General features: G+C 42.5%; 1 protein-coding gene across 1 annotated transcript in view; it reads left to right on the forward strand.

Moving 5' to 3' along the window:
* Positions 1 to 11,649, forward strand: part of FGD6 (FYVE, RhoGEF and PH domain containing 6) — a 131,722-nt gene extending 120,073 nt beyond the window's left edge. The window contains exons 19-21 of the mRNA XM_075011715.1: positions 343 to 471; positions 2,284 to 2,432; positions 5,590 to 11,649. Coding sequence (XP_074867816.1) covers positions 343 to 471; positions 2,284 to 2,432; positions 5,590 to 5,626 — 315 coding nt within the window. The 3' untranslated portion in view covers positions 5,627 to 11,649. The remainder of the gene's footprint in view (positions 1 to 342; positions 472 to 2,283; positions 2,433 to 5,589) is intronic.
* Positions 11,650 to 18,612: the final 6,963 nt, after the last annotated feature.

Below are 18,612 nucleotides of genomic sequence, written 5' to 3' on the forward strand. Positions count from 1 at the left end.
TAGTAAGGTGTGAATTCTGCTTGTGGTATATTGGAGCTATATGCCAAGTCATATCTGAGCAACTGCAATAGTAGGTCCTCGTAAAAGCATGGGATGGAGTACTGAATACAATTAGTTTCCTTTGACTTGTTCATGATGTACTTATTTTCATGGTCTCTGCTGAATAAAAACATGTCTGTTTCTCTTTAGGAGACATTACATAGTGGTTTAGGTGTTTGGTCTAAGGTTTAGGTGTCCCTAGTAGTTTTTGGGTTTATAGGTGTGTCTTAGAGATGTCAACAAAGAACTGTATGGAGAAAAAGTCAGGTGTACACACACATTCTCCATGCGTTTTTATTTCAGGTTTCGGCAAATACAGAAGACTCCTCAATGAGTGGCTATTTATATAGATCAAAGGGCAGCAAAAAGCCGTGGAAACACCTGTGGTTTGTCATAAAAAATAAGGTGCTATACACATATGCTGCTAGTGAGGTAAGACAGCATGCAACTTTTAGTTTATTTTTATGTATTTTAACATATTGCTCAATTATGAGACCCATAAATGAGTCCATCTCAGTGTAGTATAATGCCTTGAATATTCCCTGAAAGAGGTGGAAAAATCTGTGAGATGTTCAGCCATTAACAAGCTGATGCCCTTTTCTGCAGGGGGAACTAAGTCATAGCTGTGATCTTTACAAGAAGATATCGGTTTTGATGCATCGTCTTGGAATAATTGCTGATGCCATAAGCATGCAAGCACCTTCGAGCATCTCACCATGTACTTGTGGATATTTTTATATATAGGTTGGACCTCCATGGTCCAACATCTTCAGCATGTGACAGGCCTTGAAGGAGGCAATTAGCTGGGTTAAGTGAGGTCCCCTGCCTCAACCACCACCACTTGCTGTCTCTCCCTGAAGCCAGCTCCTCTTCTGCCCCAGCTGGTCCCCATACCTCCAGCCCAGCTCAGGTGCTGGCTTTGGCTGGGCTGCTGTCAGCCCCAGGGATACCAGCCCCTGCCACACGCTGGCCCCAGCTGGGCAGCCAGCTGCTGCCCCACGGATACTAACCTTGCCAGGCTCTCAGCCCCCGGCTTTCCTGTCACTAGGCTCCTAGCCCTAGGCTCTCTAGTCCAGCAACTTCTGTGGTCCTGCCCGATCACAGATGTTGCCAGACCAGTGAATCCCTGTTTTGAGAGGTGCAACTTGTATTTTCATCATGTCCCTGCTGAAAAGTCTCTTTCTATATTTACTTTGATTGGTGAGAATATCACACCCGTTACTCTTAGCAGTTCTCAATTGGGGAGTATCTAGGTACACTTGTTCCTCTGTGATCTCACCTGCGTGTTATATAGGAGCTCCCCTATTTGCAGTGTAGTAAACAATGCAACTTTATTTTTGCATTTGTCATGTAAAATCTAAACTGCTCTATTAAGCACAGTTCAGCAGAGGGCAATGAAAATGATTAAGGGACTGGAGCACACAACCTATGAGTAGAGGCTGAGGGATTTGGGCTTATTTAGTTTGCAGACAAGAAGAGTGAGTGGAGATTTGATAACAGCCTTCAACTTCCTGAAGATGGGGCCCTAAAGAGGATAGAGAGAGCCTGTTCTCAGTAGTGACAGATGGCAGAACATGGAGCAATGGTCTAAAGTTACAGAGGGAGAGGTGTAAGTTGGATATTATGAAAAACTCTTTTCACCAGGAAAGTGGTGAAGCACTGGAATGTGTTACTGAGAGAGGTGGTGGAATCTCCATCCCTAGAAGTTTTTAAGTCACGGCTTGACAAAGTCCTGGCTGGGATGACTAAGTTGGGGTTGATCCTGCTTTAGGCAGGGAGCTGGACTAGATGACCACCTGAGGTCCCTTCTAGCCCGAGGATTCGTTGATTGTTACTTGATCAGAGAGAGTAGACAAGACAGTGTAGAGTTGAGCAGTGTGGGGAAGGGGAAACAGATACATTTAAGGCAAGGTCTGAAATGAAATGCAGAAGATGCAGGAAGGTTCTTCCATTCCAGAGACTGGTGAGTCTGGTGGTGAGACTATATGGCAGGGCAAAGAGATCAGTGCTAGATGTCCACATGGAGTCAGAGAGAAACCAAATGTGTGAATGTTGCTGTCTCTTGTTCATTAAATCATGTATGAAAAAATATCAGGAAACACATTTTTGTGTGATAGGAGCTATAATTATTATAAACATAAATTAACTGGATCCAGTAGTGTGGCACTTAGAGCTTTATAAAATACTGTAGTAGAACTGTAATAATATAAGCTCTATTTTTGTGTTTTTGTATGTTCAAATTAGGATGTTGCAGCACTGGAGAGTCAGCCTTTACTGGGATTCACAGTTTCTGAAGTAAAGGATGAAAACTCAGAGTCTAAAGTGTTCCATTTATTGCACAAAAACACTTTATTTTACATATTCAAAGCAGATGATCCCCAGTCAGCTCAAAAGTAAGTAACTATTTCATTCAATCCTGTCTTCCACATTTTTCCAATGTAGCGTTTCAGATGTCATTTCATTAATGTTCATTCTGTAAGTGCATACATGAAAAAGCTCACTTACAATGTGCAATTTTTTTTTCTTAAGTGTTTGGTTACACATCAAGAATGTATAAGGATTGCAGTGATGTAATTTGAGTTGTCGTATTTAAGTATAAAATTACTGGCTTCATGGAGATTTACAGTCAGATCCATGTCAAACAGCAGTCAAAAGTGAGTGGAGTCTATCGCCTTTCAATCAAAAGGACAAAACAAAAAGATAGGACTACAGGTTGAACCTCTCTAGTTGGGCACCTTCAGGACCTGACCAACACTTCCGCTGTTTACTGGGCTCTTAGAAGACATTTGGGGTGAATTACAGCTAAATGACAGCACAGAATGCCTAGTTAGGACTGATGGCTGTAAACAAACTCTATGGGACGGCGGGAAGTTTGGCCACACCCATGATAAGTGGTTATCCGGCTAACTAAAATTTTGCCAGATTATGGATGTTGCCAGACAAGAGAGAACCAGACTACAGAGATTCAATTTGCACATTTTCTTCCTCTGTTCAGATAATGGCTTTTGCAACCTGATGGAATACTGGTAATCACTGATCCCATAATCTGGTTTTACTCATGCTGAGATCCAAATATTAATTACCTTAAAAAACAAGCTTCCCCCAAATATTAAATATACCATAAAGATTTGCCTGTCAAAACCAAACTCGTAGAATGAATGGTTCTCTGACAACATTAAAAACAAACTTTTTGCTTGTGTTCAGTATTTAATGCCTACTTCATTCTTTTATTCTTTATCCCTGATGAATACACATCTAACATTGATATTTGTATAATAAATTACATAGTTTTTTCATTCATTTCATAAATAATGTGAAGTTCACTAAATTTTAGTGAATATTTTTATAAGGTTTTACTAAGAGGCTCTGAAAAAATTGCTTAAATTGAAAATCAATAGCACTGATATTAATTTAGTAAAAAGGAATTCAGATGATCAGTGGAAAGAAACCAGAAAAGCTTATATATGGAGCTAGAGTTTTCTTTGTCTTGAGAAAAGACTGACTGGCCAAGATTGACAAACAGCATCTCTTCTAGTTTAGGGCTGTCTAAAAATTATGCTTGATGAGTCAGAGGAATGTCTAGAGCGAAGGAGCAGAGGCTTGACAGAATATTGTTAGGGTTGCAAAGTCAAGTTCTCAAAAAGTTAAGAAAAGCCACAATTAGAATTGCCTGTGCAATCTTAACTTAGACTCCGTGTGTATGCATTATAATAGTTTAAAGTTACAAAATCTCATTCCCTATCCCTACCCCCCAGGAATGCTGCCTCATTAATAAAATGGATGCTCAGTTAATAAGCAGCTGATCAATATTTTGTTTTCTCTTCTGTGCTCAGACTGGCACTAGGACTTATTTATCTTTTCCCAAGATAGTTATTGATTTCCTTATGAACTTTTCACCATTTTGGATGCCCAATTTGAGATGCCTAGGACCTGATTATTTTAAAGGAATTACTTTTATGTAGCACTTTATATTGTTGGAAAGAAAAGAGGACGGGTACACAGTGGCGGATGGAATAGACCGGTTTCTTTAATGCAGATACTCATTCCACCTCAGACCCCAAACCTGTCTGAGGCTATGTCTAGATTGCAGTCTTCTGTCCACAGAAGTTTTGTTGACAGAGTGCGTGTCCAGACTGCACATCTCTCTGAAGAGATGTGTCTATTGGCATACCTGAACACCTCGTTCTGTGAGGCAAAAGGGAGGTCTTGACTGGAGGGGCGGTGGGTCTCCACCATTTGGTCCCATGTGGACAGATCAAATGTCAGAAAAGCCCCTCCCAGCAGACCTGTCAGCAAAAGATACACAAATTGTGCAGCGCAATTTGTGTTATCTTTTGCCGACAGTTCTTGGCAATCTAGACATAGCCTGAGAGAGCAACAAATGAAACACTGGCACATTCTTTTATCCAAGTTAGTATGTAAATGCACTCATCTATTACAGCTCTCTCCTAAACCCTTATTTAGGAATATGAACACCCATGCAATGAGTAGTAATAGCCACATGATGAATATAATTATACCTCCCCGTTTACTTTTTACAGCACTTTTAGCTTAAGCATGCAGTTTTTATAGGTCACGCTTCCTTAATTAGCAATTTACTGGGGAAGGTGCCATGACCTTGACCTGTGAATTGTATGTAGCTGGGAGAAGGGAGGGGAGGCAAAGGTAACAAACTATCAAGCAGAAGAAACAGTGCTACCTTGCAAAAAGAGCACCTGTCTTATGTCTTACTCCTCTGTTACCATATTGACAATTCCTTGGGTCTTTATTTAACCCTTACTACCCCAACACTCCCCCACTCAGGGCTACTTTTCAAACCCTGGCCAGTAGGGTACCCAGTCCAGAGACCCTGGTTCCAGTTTGCCTGCTCCCTTAGCACTCCCAGTCATGCTACAGGGAGGCAGGAAAGGTCGGTCATGAAATGGGTAGGCCACTGAATTTAAAAGTATGGCTTCTAGGGAGAAGCTAGGGCAGCACAAAACTTAAGAATACAATTAATACAAATAATATCCCCAACATGACTGAGACACAAATTAGCTTAGCTGCTCCTGAGGACAAAACTAGAGTAAAATATGTTTTGTCCATGTTGATTCTGATGATACCTGAGAAGCTCAAGCATCTCTAGCTCGTAGTTTGGCAGAGGAAGTGACCTTGGTGTCAGGAATGTGCCTTTTACCACACCTATGGAAAGAGACCAAAAATTGGCCAAACTGTAACTCTGAAAAATCACAGCTTACACATAGTCAGAAGAGCCTTGCTAGAGCTTCTCTTCCTTACAGGTGCTTCCCAAGTACAGATTAAGATAATCTTTACTCCCAGGAGAGTACGCTGTGAAAATTTCCATAATGCACAAGAGCACTAGCTACATTGCCATTTCTGTTCTTTACCTGAACCTAATGCGGGCCCTGTTGAACCATGTGCTGTTCAATGGGATTAATGAAATTTTGAACTGTTACATATTTGAAAATGCATTAATAACAACTTAAGTGAGGTAGGATTTTAAAATGCACAAGCTCAAGACCTATCTAACAATGTATCTCTTTCCTCCAGGTGGATAGAAGCTTTTCAAGAAGGCACAATATTATAGCCACCTCAGCACCATCTTTGAGAATAAATAAGCAGAATGTCATCAAAGGATGACAAGAAAAGGAATACAGCAGTTTTGTTTTTAAAAAATGGACTCTACCAGCATCAACCTAAATACAATTTGTATATTTATGAGAATTGAATTGTTGCCTATTTTTTAGGTGTAAGGTAATATTTTTAACGAAATGTGTGTATTTGTTGTTTTTTTCATACAAAATGTTATTTATTAAATTCCAATGTTTACTTAATGGTCGGAATCATTTCTGAAGTTCACATTGAATTCCAAAGTGCCTTTGACTTCACAATAGCTGATGGCTTTGTCAGAAAACTTTATTTAAAAAAAAAAAAGGCAAAACACTCATGTTTTACTGCAGCATTACCTTTTGTACATACTCGTTTTGAAATTTAACAGGAGCACTTAAAAGAACAAGATATTTCAACAAACGTTTAGGACACATGGTCAGCTACGTTAAAACTCCTTTGATGGGCAGATGACTGACATGCTGCTCCTCTTGATACAGCAGGTCCAGTTTTGTGGACTAATTCGATTAAAAATACAACCAGCTTCTGAATCACAGAAGCCCATTTTATTAACACTGCTACTTGATATATAAGCTTCTACAGCACAAAGTCAAACATATTTCTTACGCAATATAGCTCTGTTATTAAAGCAAGCTGAAAGGAACAACAGGAAAAATATTTTTTTCTTTTTCATATTCTGCAATTGCTGAGATCATGCACTTCAGCTATTATGGATTATCAGTGCCAAAGATATTCAAATATACTGTTTTAACAAAAAAAGAGAGGTAGATTATTTTTTGTAATTGCAAGTAGTAATATGAAGCATAGTCAAAATTGGTTGGCATGCAGGGAAAAAGATTAAATATATTATCATCTTTGTTTAAAAATTCCCTTTGATACCATTGAGAGTTCCCCATATAGTATGAAACATGAACTACAATCTATCCTAAGAGTTTAAGGCTGAATACATATGTTGAAAAATCTTACAGTATTGTACATCTGAAAATAAATGTTTGAATTGCAATTACCATACTAAAAAAGCACAATATTTTAGTGACAGTGGCACAGAAAATGTCATTCTTTCTTCATTTTGCTTACATTATTTGAAGTTTTACTTTAAAACAAAATCTTTTCATCTGTTTTAGAAAATTGTCATTACACTTCCTCAGGAAACACATTGATGATTTTGGTATATTTATTCAATTAGTGAATTTTTGTAAAGTCCTGTTATGTCACTGTACAGAATAAATAGAACTCGCACTGACAAAACAAGAATAGGCCAAGGCAACAGGTTTTTCATATATATATAAAAACTAAGGATGTACTATAGACAGCCAGTTAATTATTATGATAGTAGTTAACTTAATAGGATTAAGAACTGTTCACGTGTAGGCCAAAATAATTCAAGACCATGTTAATAATGATTTAATAGTGAAGACTATGTCCTTACCTACACAAGGGAATTCTAGGAAACAAGCTCTCTGCCCAGATTATCACTGAAGCCATAGTGCAGATAAAGCTCTGGAGCATTCTTGTGTTTTTATCTTAGTGTTGCTAAAGCCTCTAATTAACAAAGTGCTTCAGTGTATGCCTAATTTTAAGAATGTAAGCACCCCCCATCGACATCAGTGGGATTAATCAGATGCTTCAAATTAGGCACATGCCTGTGTATCTTGCTGAATCAGTCTTGACCAGGTTTGGCTGACACAGTGATAAAAATGGCAGAAGCCAGGGAAGTCTTTCCTACACTACAATTGTTTTTGCTGGATGCAGATGAATTGCAGGTAGCATTGCTGGATTTTCCCCTTCCTTTCAAAATTTCCTAGTGTAAATACAGCCAATGACTTTCAGGTGTGGGGGGTTGGCTAAGCTTACTGTAGCTCTTGGTACATGGGCTGATGTTACAAAAATACAACCAGAACTCACACCCTGTTGTCGTGGAAGAAAGGTCAAGGATGAATATAAAAGCCAAAATACTCTCTTGCTCCTTAGAAGCAGTTCCTCAAGATATATTAATTGGGCAACGTGAGGAAGTTTTGTCACAGCCCTTGTTCTGTTGGTAGAGGATTTGAAGTGCCACTACAGTAAGGTAGGTAAGCACTTGCCTACTTTTAAGCACATGAGTAATCCCGCTGATTTCAATTGACTCAAGTGCTTAACATTCATCACGTGCTCCTGTAACTTGCTGAATCAGGGCCTTATGTTATGAACTCTTCAATCTGACACCTTTCATGTGCAGTTGAGGGCATGCTTCAATTAACTTTGACATTTGATGCGATTAAGATCTTTATTTGAACAATTTTTAAGACTTTTCTTAAAATAAGACCTAAAAGTCTTGTTGAAATGTAATCCGCTTGTCATACATAAGAGCTTTTACATGGTAGTTTTTCAGCAATGCAGCTTACCAGCTGAAGCTAAGTAAGTTATGTCTCTTGCAGGTAGTTTCCTAAACACTGTAACTTTTGCATCACAGTCTTTCTCAGGTTGCAATAGTAATAATAAGTGGTGTGACTGTTCTGGCTAATGTCTTCTCAGTGGAGATAGTTGAATCTTTATATAAGGACAACTGCTAAAAAAGAACATGGAGGGATCAGAGGCAAACAAAAATAAATCCATGCTAGGACGCATTTGTTTGTTTTAGTTTCATTTTGGTTTGGTGTTGCTTCCCCTCTGCAAAATACAAGTAGCCGATACGATCTTTGATGAGGGGCTGCTGAAGGTTTGAGAACTAAATCCTGTGTATGGCGGAAACCACCACAAGCCAGGAGATGCTGCTGCATTCTTAGTTCCAGCGCTTCTAAAAGTAGCCTGATACGACGTAAAGGCAGAGCTCTCAGCTGGGGATGGGGGGCACATTCTGCCTGATGAGCAGAAAGTGAATTCCATTTCCTGACCCACTGCACATCTCTGAATGGTGGTGGAGAGTGAGAATTATTTTGAAACGTTAAATTGTTTGTGAGCCAGTTGACTGATTTCCTGCTGAAGCAGTTGATTCTATCTAGAACATTTCTGCAATACGCATATGTTGATTTAAGTAGAGTCTCAGAATAATTGTAGAAATAAAGCTATCTGGTTGTGAAATGAAATAGGTGAAATTTTGACTGGGTAAATACTAGCTCAGATAGTAATTTCTATCTTTCCCAACATATCTGTGCTTTGTGTCATGTGCGAAGAAAGCCTCTGAGATGTACAAGAGCAATTTGATAAGAGTTCTCTGCCCATCATGTTGTTTTTACAAAATGCACTTCCCTGTTTCCCCCCAACTTAAACTACTATGGTAGGAGTAGTTTATGTTCAACAATATTTTTAAAAAATGTTTTTAGGAAGACTTCCAGTAATAGAACATAACATAAAAACAGCCATACAGGTTCAGACCAAAGGTCCATCTAGGCTAGTATCCTGTCTTCCAACAGTGGCCAATGCCAGATGCCCCAGAGGGAGTGAACAGAACAGGTAATTATCAAGTGGTCCCTCTCCTGTCATCCATTTCCAGTCTCTGACAAACAGGTGTTCTCTCATTAATTTTTAAAATGTCAGTGAAACTTTTATTTATTACATTCCTGTGCGGTGTCAGCTGCAAAACTGTCTATTTTTGTACTAGTATTGTAATGCCTCAGAAAGTGAAACTATTTTGTTTTTATTGACCAAACTAAACAGAATTATAAAAATGGCCTATGTGGTGAATATATTTTTGTTTTAATAATTGGAATAATTAGTAAAACTTCAGGATAATATTTTCAATACTAATAACACAGGATCTTCCTTTTAAAAATACATTTTTAACTCTGTGTCATGAAGTATTAAGTGTTCTAAGGTCCATGGTAAAGTATTGATCTAGTGTATCTTTAATTCAGTTCCATCAAAGATGTCCCATTCACTTTCCATTTGATTATTGTGCACCAATCAGTTGAGCAAGAGACACTAAACCAGCATGGCTTGGAAAAGTGCTAAGAGACCTTAGATAATGGATAGGGCCCTACCAAATTCACAGACATGAAAAACACATCTTGGACTGTGAAATCTGGTCCCCACCCCTCCCCCGTCAATATCTGTGTTTTTAGCTTTCGCTGCATAGCTTACACGAGGAGACTAGCATTTCTCAAATTGGAGGTCTTGGCTCAAAGTGGAGTTGCAAGGGGACTGCAAGATTATTTTAGGGGATCACATTATTGCCACCCTTACACAGCTGGGCAGCCAGAGAGCAGCAGCTGTTGGCCAGGTGCTGAGCTCTGAAGGCAGCTCCCTGTTAGCAGGAGCAACTGCACAGAAGTAAGGTGGCAATACCATACCGTGCAACCCTCACCATTGCTTTGCTGACTTCACATCTGGGTGGCTGGGGAGTGATTGCTGCTGAGTGACCAGCTTTCTAGGTGGCAGCATAGAAGTGTGGTAATAGCAGATCATGTCACTGTGGGTGATGGCTCTGCTTTCAGAGCTAGTTTCCTGGCTGGCAGCCACTGCTCTCCAGCTGCCCAGTTCAGAAGGTAGAGCCACTATAGCCAGCAGGAGCGCAGGAGGACGTTAGCAGTATCACAATACACACACACTAACTTTGCAACCACCCTGCAAATCCTTTTTGGGTCAGGATCCCTCCAATTAGGGCACCATGAAATTTTAGATTTAAATAGCTGAAATCATTAAATTTACTATATTTAAAATTCTAGGAGCATGAAACTCACCTAAATGGACTGTGAATTTGGTAGGACCCTAATAATTGGTTCGCTTGGTTAGTACAATGCATGATAAACACTGGCATTGAAGACTTCTTAATGTTTCTGGGCCAATAGAGGTTTTTAGGCAGTCTAAGAAAACTTAAGAACTTATTTTTAAAATCATTACAATTATGGGTATTAGGCAAGGATTGCTGAACTGTTAGCATTTGAGTGTATTTTTACTGAATGCTGAATATGGGAAAGATGGTTCCTGAATAAATCTTATACAAGATTTATCTTATATCTCTTGCACTAGGGCCGTGTGCCAGGATTAGAGGTGTTTAATGTATTTTTGCCATTAACTGCTGCTGTTTGGGAAAATAAGTATAACTATACATTATTTAGAGCCATCCTAGTTTCTGTTCTGTTTCTGCAGAATAGCAGCATCTTTATTTTGTAAATGGAAGCAGCTGAAATGCATTGTAAATAGATATTGTTGATATGTATCATGTTTGTACAAAATAAATCTGTAATAGTTGTTTGCTTTTCCATGTTGAATATTTTTACATTATTAACAGAACCTTGTGTAGTCTATGATTGCTTGACTGCAGAGTTGTCAGAATCTTTTTTTTAAATTATGCTTCTAGTCTTTATGGTTGCAAGCATCATCTTGAAAAGGTGAACCGAGCACAGACTGATACAGTGATGTCTGGTTGAATTTGATGACTCATTGAAGTAATATTTCTAAGTATGTGAACTGCCTCATTCATGTAATTTAGGGCACTATACAGTCTAATTTTGCAAATATGGAATTCAAATATTTTCTGTTTGTGCATGTATCTGTGTGAGAGAAGTTTGGTATTTTTGTCACAGAATGTTTGTAGAAGCCAGATGTCCAACATTTTATTTTCTGTTTCCCTCTCCTCTTGGAACTGCCAGTTTTTCTGCAAATGTTTGTTACTTGAGTTACAGTTCATGGTCCCTCCTGTGTTCCATAGAGGAGTGGGCTGGTGATAGAGATCTGGAGTCCATTTTGCGGATGGGGTGGGAGAAGATGGAAAAAGTTGACTGGTGAGGTGGCCTGCCAAGTAAGTGGAGAAATAAATCCCTGAACCAAGCTGCTTAATTACCCCTTCCCTGGCACGCAGTGGGAGGTGGAGGACAGCAGTTCTGTGCTTGGCTGCCTGGACAACACTGCAGAAAGTGAGGACTGAGGAATGAAGCCAGGTTACCTGGTCAATGAAGTGAGGAAAAAAAGTCTTCAGAAATATTAGAAAATCCATAACTGAAATATTGTACACCTATGAATTTCAACTATGAACCATGACTGTATTTGTATGGGAGTGAATGGGGGACTGGAAGAAAGGATTTAATAAATTAACACTGTCACAGAATTTTGTGCTGCAGAATAGGTGCTGTCTTAGTTATCACCAAAGAACAGCTATTAAAATACTATGAACCTTCAGTGAGTTACAATGACCCTTCAGCTCTCACCATTGATCAGTTATACACAAAATCTTTATTGCAAGTATCTGGTTCCCATATCTCCTGAGTTATACTGGAATTACCTCTGTCGTTTAGAAAAAGGCCATGCACACAAGTCTGATTCCTGAGAGTATCATATATAATAAACTAAGGTATAACTAGCTTGTAAACTTTCAGGAAATGTGCAATGGGTGAATAGTATTAGGGAGGTCTATATTAAAGACAAATGTGCATTTAGCTTGAGACTAGGTCTGATCAGAAAAGAAGTGGTTTGCAAAGATACTTTCACAAAGCTGAGATTGTAGAAATGTGGCACTGAGAGGTGATATTCACAAGAGTAAACAAGGAAACTTTAGGATGTTTGATTCAAGGAATACAAGTAACAATTGTTCATCCTTCAATGACTTCATGCCTTTCTTTCCTTGTTTCTTTGCTGCAGGTTGTTGCTGACTTTATCCAGTGGGTAATTATATAAACTCAAATCAGTTTATGTAATTTAATTATATCATAAGGGGCCTAATCTCAAAGATTCCATTTCTTTATAAACATAACTGTCCAATCTTACTCAATTAGCAGGAGGAGACTAGTAAAGAAAAGCAATAAAGCTTATTAAATTGATGTTTTCAAATCTGACTGTCCTCTTAAATTATCTATACATGATAAAAACAAACAAAAAACCCTGCAGCAGCAAGTCTCTGAGCCCACTCTATGCCCCCAGCTGTACACTATGAGAATAATAATATCCAGGTAGATATTTAGCTGGGGCTTGGCTCTGAAAACCACCTCCCTTCCTGGACATCCCAATCCAAACTTCTGCGTGGCTGTTTTTAGTACAATAACACAGGTCAGGGACTGTAGACCTAGGGTCACTGCCATGGGATTTTTTACTGATCAGACATACCATTACAATTAAGATGGTTGTAGCACTTTACCGTAAGCCATAACCAAACCATGTAGCTCGGTGGCAAAGGCCAAGGAAAGCATCAATAGCCTGGGAGTTGTCTTGGCTCAAATTTCTGGTAGTTTTAGCCAAGTAAACAATATATAAGCATAATACTTAGCTAGATGACCAAGGTTAGGTGAAGGTTTCTTTGAGCACCTGCTGTTCAAATGCTTGTCACTCAAGCTACATCTACACTACAGTGATCTGTCAACAGAAGTTACTGTCCAAAGATATCTTGCAACAAAACTTCTGTCAGCAGATCACGTCCCCACAGCAAAGTGGATTGCTCTGGCAATCTGCTCTGTCAACAGAGAGCAGCCAGACTGCCCGGCCGTACTCTCAACAGAACAGACCCTTGAACTGTGGCAGATGGGGTTCATGTGGCCACCAATTGCTTCTGAGAGCCCCGGCCAGGTGTGTGCTTAAAGGCCCACACCCCCACCAACCCGTCTTACCTGTCCATACTGAGGTCTGTTTACCTCAGTGAGGGACAGCATAGCTACTGCAGGGCTCCTATGCTTTCTGTGAGAGTTTGTGCTTTCCATATAGCCCTGGTGCCAGAGCAGGCCTTACACAGGTGCTGCAGCTTTTACTGCACCTCATCCCCTCTGCCCTCCTCTTCCTCTGGGGGGATGAGCCCAACATTGACTTTGAGGAGCACACTGTGGCTGCCACATGGGCCCACCTGTGCTCGCCCCCTTGGGTGACCAGTTCCAACACAATGTCCCCTACATCATGGCTGCTTGTTGTGCCTTCCACAAAATTGTGGAGGAAAGGGGATGCTTCTCTCCCAGGGTGGAGGGTGGATGCCAGCCATGGCTATAAACAGACGGGTGCAGTTCAGGTCCGCCAGGCCCACCAGGATGGGCTGTGGATCTGGGAGGCCCCACAGGAGAGTTTCTCCACAGCCCCCAATGACCCTCTCCACAGTACCCCCATCCAGGGCCTGGGGCCCACAGCCCTACCCTATCCCCTCTCCAACCCTTCCCCAATAAAGAGGGATGTGGGGTGGAGTTCAAATAACTTGTTTACTTAGATACCTGTCATGAAAATAAATGTGCAAAAATTTATTTACGAAGGCCTGAGTCTGTCACTCCCGGTGCCTCAGGGACTGGGCTGAGTGTTGGCCACCCGACCACCCTGGCTCGACAGGCTAGTGCCTGACGGGGGCATTTCTAGGAAGAGAGGTGTCCCTGCATGGGTGGCAGGTGCTCTGAGCACAACTGCCCCACCCCAGGCGCCCCCACGTGCATGCAGCTCAAAGCACGGTCTGCAGGAGCAGGTGCTGAGTGTTGTCCATGGGCGTGCCCGCATGCTGGGAGCCGCACTCCTTGGTGTGTCTGGAGTCAGGCTGTTGCCCGTGTGGCTAGCCCGCTTCCAGCCATGGCAGGGGCTGGTGACCCCCTCCCACAACCTGGAGTGTGTGACACCGGGATGTTTACTTAGAGGGGCCCTCAAAGAGGTCCAGGATGTCCTGGATGTGGCCTGGCTGGAGGGGCCCAAGTCCAGGGCGATCACCAGACTGCCTTCACTTGCTTTGGACCCCATATCTTCTTCTAGCTCTGGCTCTGGCTGGGTCCCAGGCTGCTGCTGCCCCTCCCGTGGCTTTGGTGGCAGGGGTGCCTCCTCGGCTGTGTCGAGGGTGGCTGTCAAGGGGAGGTATCCTTGCCCCTCAGGAGGTTGTGCAGCTCATGACAGTAGGGGTAGGATGTTGGTCCTGCCCCTGACCTGCTGGCAGTATCCCAGGCCCTGGTGTACCCCTGCTTCAGCTCCTTAACCTTCACCTGGACTTGACCTATTGTGCAGGTGAGGGGACTCTGTACTGCCAAGGTGGTAGCCAGTCAGCTGTAGGCAGGGACATTCCTCCTGGCTCAGGGGTCCAAGAGAGGCGGCTCCACAGCCCAGAGGCTGAGGAGGTCCTGCAGCTCAGACCCGGTCCAGTATGGGGCCTGATGTTTTGTGCCCCGGGGGCTCCTGGGACTCCATGGAGGGCCCTGGAGGGTCACGAGGCTGCTGGTTTCAGGTGTGGGGTTCCACTGTGCTCTGGGGAGTGGCTGCAGAGCATTGGTAGAGGCAGCAGGCCGCTGTGCTGTTGCCAGGCTCAGCTTCCTGTCATGGGTTTTCCAGGGCTCCCTGTGGCTTTAAGAATGGTTGGTGTCAGGGACCATAGAGCTGTGATTGCTGTCAACAGGGCATCTACCAGGGCCAGCTGGCCAGCACCATGGAGGGCTTATCAGTCAATAGACCCCCCCCCCCTCACCTCCAAGAGCATCCACACTTGACTTCTGTTGACAGAATCTGTTGAGAAGGGCATACTGCCTCATGGGGGAAAGGCAGAGGGCTGTCAACAGAAGTGCTGTGTTCTGTTGATTTACTGTCAACAGAACACACTTTTAGTGTGGACACTCCGAGTTTTCTTGACAAAATGTCCATTTTTGGCAACAAAACTCTCTAGTGTAGACATAGCTTAAGTGGAAGCACTGACAACTTTAACCAGTAAAGTTATTGCCCGCTAATCATCACTAGCTAGGAAGGACATAGTTCCACAGCAGTGGTGCTTGAATGAGTTGCTCTTAGTTCCTCTGTGAGCAAAAGAGGATTAAACTCAGACAAAGACCAGCTCCTATTTATCTCTTCATGATATATCAGAGTGTTCTGAATCTGCAAAGTAATGTATTATGAAGAGAGGGACTTCAGTGAGCCACTGAATACAGACTGTAGTAATCATTTCATACTCCTCTCAGAATAACTCCGATTCTTTGACGGTGCTATAATCAGGGGAAAGACCTAACTTTTTAATATGTCAGTGAATTGAAGAGAAATGGATTCTATTTCCCCCCTGCTAGTAGCCTGCTAAGAGATCTCAGGTACTCAGTCTCTTTTCTGTGCCTCATTTTCACCATCTGTAAAATGGGAGTAAGCTCTGTCCCTTAGGAAAACACCTAAAGATCTACTGATGAAAAGCGATATATGAGCTACTTGCTATTAACAACAGATTAGACAAACACCTGTCAGAGGTGGTCTAGATAAAAATAGTCCTACCATGAGTCCAGGGAACTGCAACAGATGATTGTTCGAGATCCCTTCCAGTTGTATGATTTGTCTATTATACAGCTTTGATATGAAAATTCAAAGTTTCTTTGAAGCAATCTGTAGTTCCCCACTGAAATGACTGCTTGGGCCTTGTAACAATCTTCTTTCTTGCTCCACTTCATGCAGGTCAGTTGTAAATTAAGATGACTTGTGAGAATGAAGCTGGGGAAGGGGACACCTTGAGCCACTACTCTGATGCCTGAGGATGAGCCTATTACATTTTCTGACTGACTGAGATGTTTGTGTGTTTGCTTGCTCCTAGCACTGCTTCTGCCTTAGGAGCTGGTGTGTCCTAGACTGGAGAGCTGCAAAGAAGCTATAAGCTGCGTCTGTGTATTTAAGGCTGCTGTAGTAGGATCTCTATAGTTAGAAGAGCTTCAATGCTACAGGCCTGGTTGTGATGCCTTTCACCAGAGCTCCAGCCTTCAGAGAATAGGTCATGGTCAAGGTTCAGAGCTTTGGCAAAAGGGAGTCTTGGCAATATTCTACTCATCTCTTCTTGGTCTTAAGGACATGGGAACAGTGACTGGACCATGAGCCTGGAAGTAGCAGCCAGAGACCAGAACAGCCCCCAAACAAAGAGCTGCTCTGTAAAAGAACTAATTCACAGTCAGTTAAATTAATGGGCAGAAGACTTAAAAACCCAATGTACTTCCTGACACCATGCACATTCATCCTGAAAAACTCATTGCCTGGAAGTGTTGTGTAGGTCAAATGTGTAAGGTGGGTTCAAAAAGAACTAGATAAGATCATGGAAGACAGGTCTGTCAATGACTATTAGCTAAGGTGATCAAGTGTGCAGCACTGTGCTCTGGATGTCCTTAAACCTCTAACTGCCGAAGATGGGATTGGATGATAGGGCCATTGAGCAAGCCATTTCCTGTTCTGTTTGTTCCTTCTGAAGCACAGGACCCTGGCCATTATCACAAAACAGGATACCGTATGAGACCGAGCCTATATAGGTCTGACCAGCATCCCACATTCATATTTGAATCCAATTAAACAAACCTCAGATAAGGAAATGAAACTATTTGCATAAATTTGCCAAGTTCTGGACCTTGAGTCTGAAGGGGAATATTTCAGGCCACACGTCCTAGCAGAGCAATGATAGAATGGTCCTTTGAAGAAGAATTCTCCCTCAGAGCAATGTAGAAACCCCATGGCAAAATAAGTCCCTTGGGCTACGTCTACATGAAGAGATAAATTCGAATTTAAGGCAGTTAGCTCAATGTTACTATGTGACTGTCTTCCTTGCAAATACCATGTGCTCGATTTAGGGAGCACTAATATCGATACCATAATATTGTCAGTACCTGCTGGACGTAGCGTCAAGCTTGAATTTAAAATTTTGAATACAGACCAGTGTGGAAGCACCACATCTTAAAAACAAATTTATTAGCCTCCAGAGGTAACCCACAATGCCACACGGTGCTCCACTCTGGCTGATGGTCTCCAGGTGTGCAGGAGTTAGGTAACAGGAAGATTGTGAATTTCAATTCAGAACCAGGAAGCCTGTGGCTGTGGGATCGTGTGTGTATGAGAGCCTGAGAAACATCTTTCTTTCTTTCTTAGTAGTGCTGTGAGCACATCTATCCATTACAAAAATCCCCAGCACGGAGTTCATGGTTCTGTCTCCACCTCTGCTAAGTGAGCACTTGGTGTTTTTTTCTGCTCATCCTGGTACCAGTTGCTGCCCCACCACTCCACGTGGCAGCAAGGCTGTTGTGGGGGTCGTACTTGTGTAAGAGGCTGAGAAACTTCTCAGTGGTTTACATTTGTGCGTGTCCCTCTCCCTCCTCTACAGGTGCCATGCAGTCAGGGTCTTTCCCAAGCTCAGCCGCATCACGTGGCTAGCCCCGAACCCAATAAAAGGAGGTGCCTGCCGTTTGGTGCAGACCACGGTGCCAGGCACCACCATGTTCTGGCTTGTGTGCGGTTAGGGCTCCAAGGGTGGGAAAGATTTTCAGGGGCTTGCAGCCACTGGGGGGAAGTCGCCTCTGACAGCTAAGATTTTTGGGGGCTTTTGGCACCCTGGGGGACTAGCTCAACAGGCCCCCCCCCACTGAAATCCCTGTGCACCCCACACCCCAAGAGTCTATCTGTCGCCAGGAGGAACTGCCCCCTGGTAGCTATGAATTGCAGGGACTTGCAGCCTCCTGGGGGACTACCTTAACTTGCCCCTCACAGAAGCCTCCCCCAAAATGCCCAACCCCAACAAGGACCTGAGGGCTAGCTGTCACCAAGGGGAAGTGTCCCCTGGTGGCTACAAATTGCTGGGCCTGGCTGCAGCCTGGGGGGAATAGTTCAAGTGGCCCTTGAGCCACAGACCCTGCACCCCCGTCAAAAAAGATTTTTGGGGACCATGTCAACTGGTTATTCAACCTCTCAAATACCAAACTGCCCCACGATGGCAATGAAATTTGGTGAGCCCCATCCCCATGTTAGCAATGTCTGTGTAGTAAAGAGGGAAGCCAAAAAAAATTTTTCCTAGCATTTTATAGCCTCTTTCTTCTAACTTTGCAGCCCTTCACCCAGGAAGAGTGGGTGAAGGGCCAGCTGAGAACACAGACTGTGCACAGAAGCTGCATAATGAACTGTGAACCCCCAAACCCTCCCCTTGCAACTCTTTTTTCAAAAACTTTACTATCTAGTCTTCCTTCATGTTTTTCATTGTCCCTGTATTATTTTCAGGGATCAGATGCGATCAAGGACGAGGGAAAAGTCAGTGGAGGGCCAGTAGAGAAGACACACACCTGCTGATTTTTATAAAACCTTTCATAATTCAGTTACAGC

This window comes from Carettochelys insculpta, chromosome 1, assembly GCF_033958435.1.
Source record: "Carettochelys insculpta isolate YL-2023 chromosome 1, ASM3395843v1, whole genome shotgun sequence".
Classification (NCBI taxonomy): Eukaryota; Metazoa; Chordata; order Testudines; family Carettochelyidae; genus Carettochelys; species Carettochelys insculpta.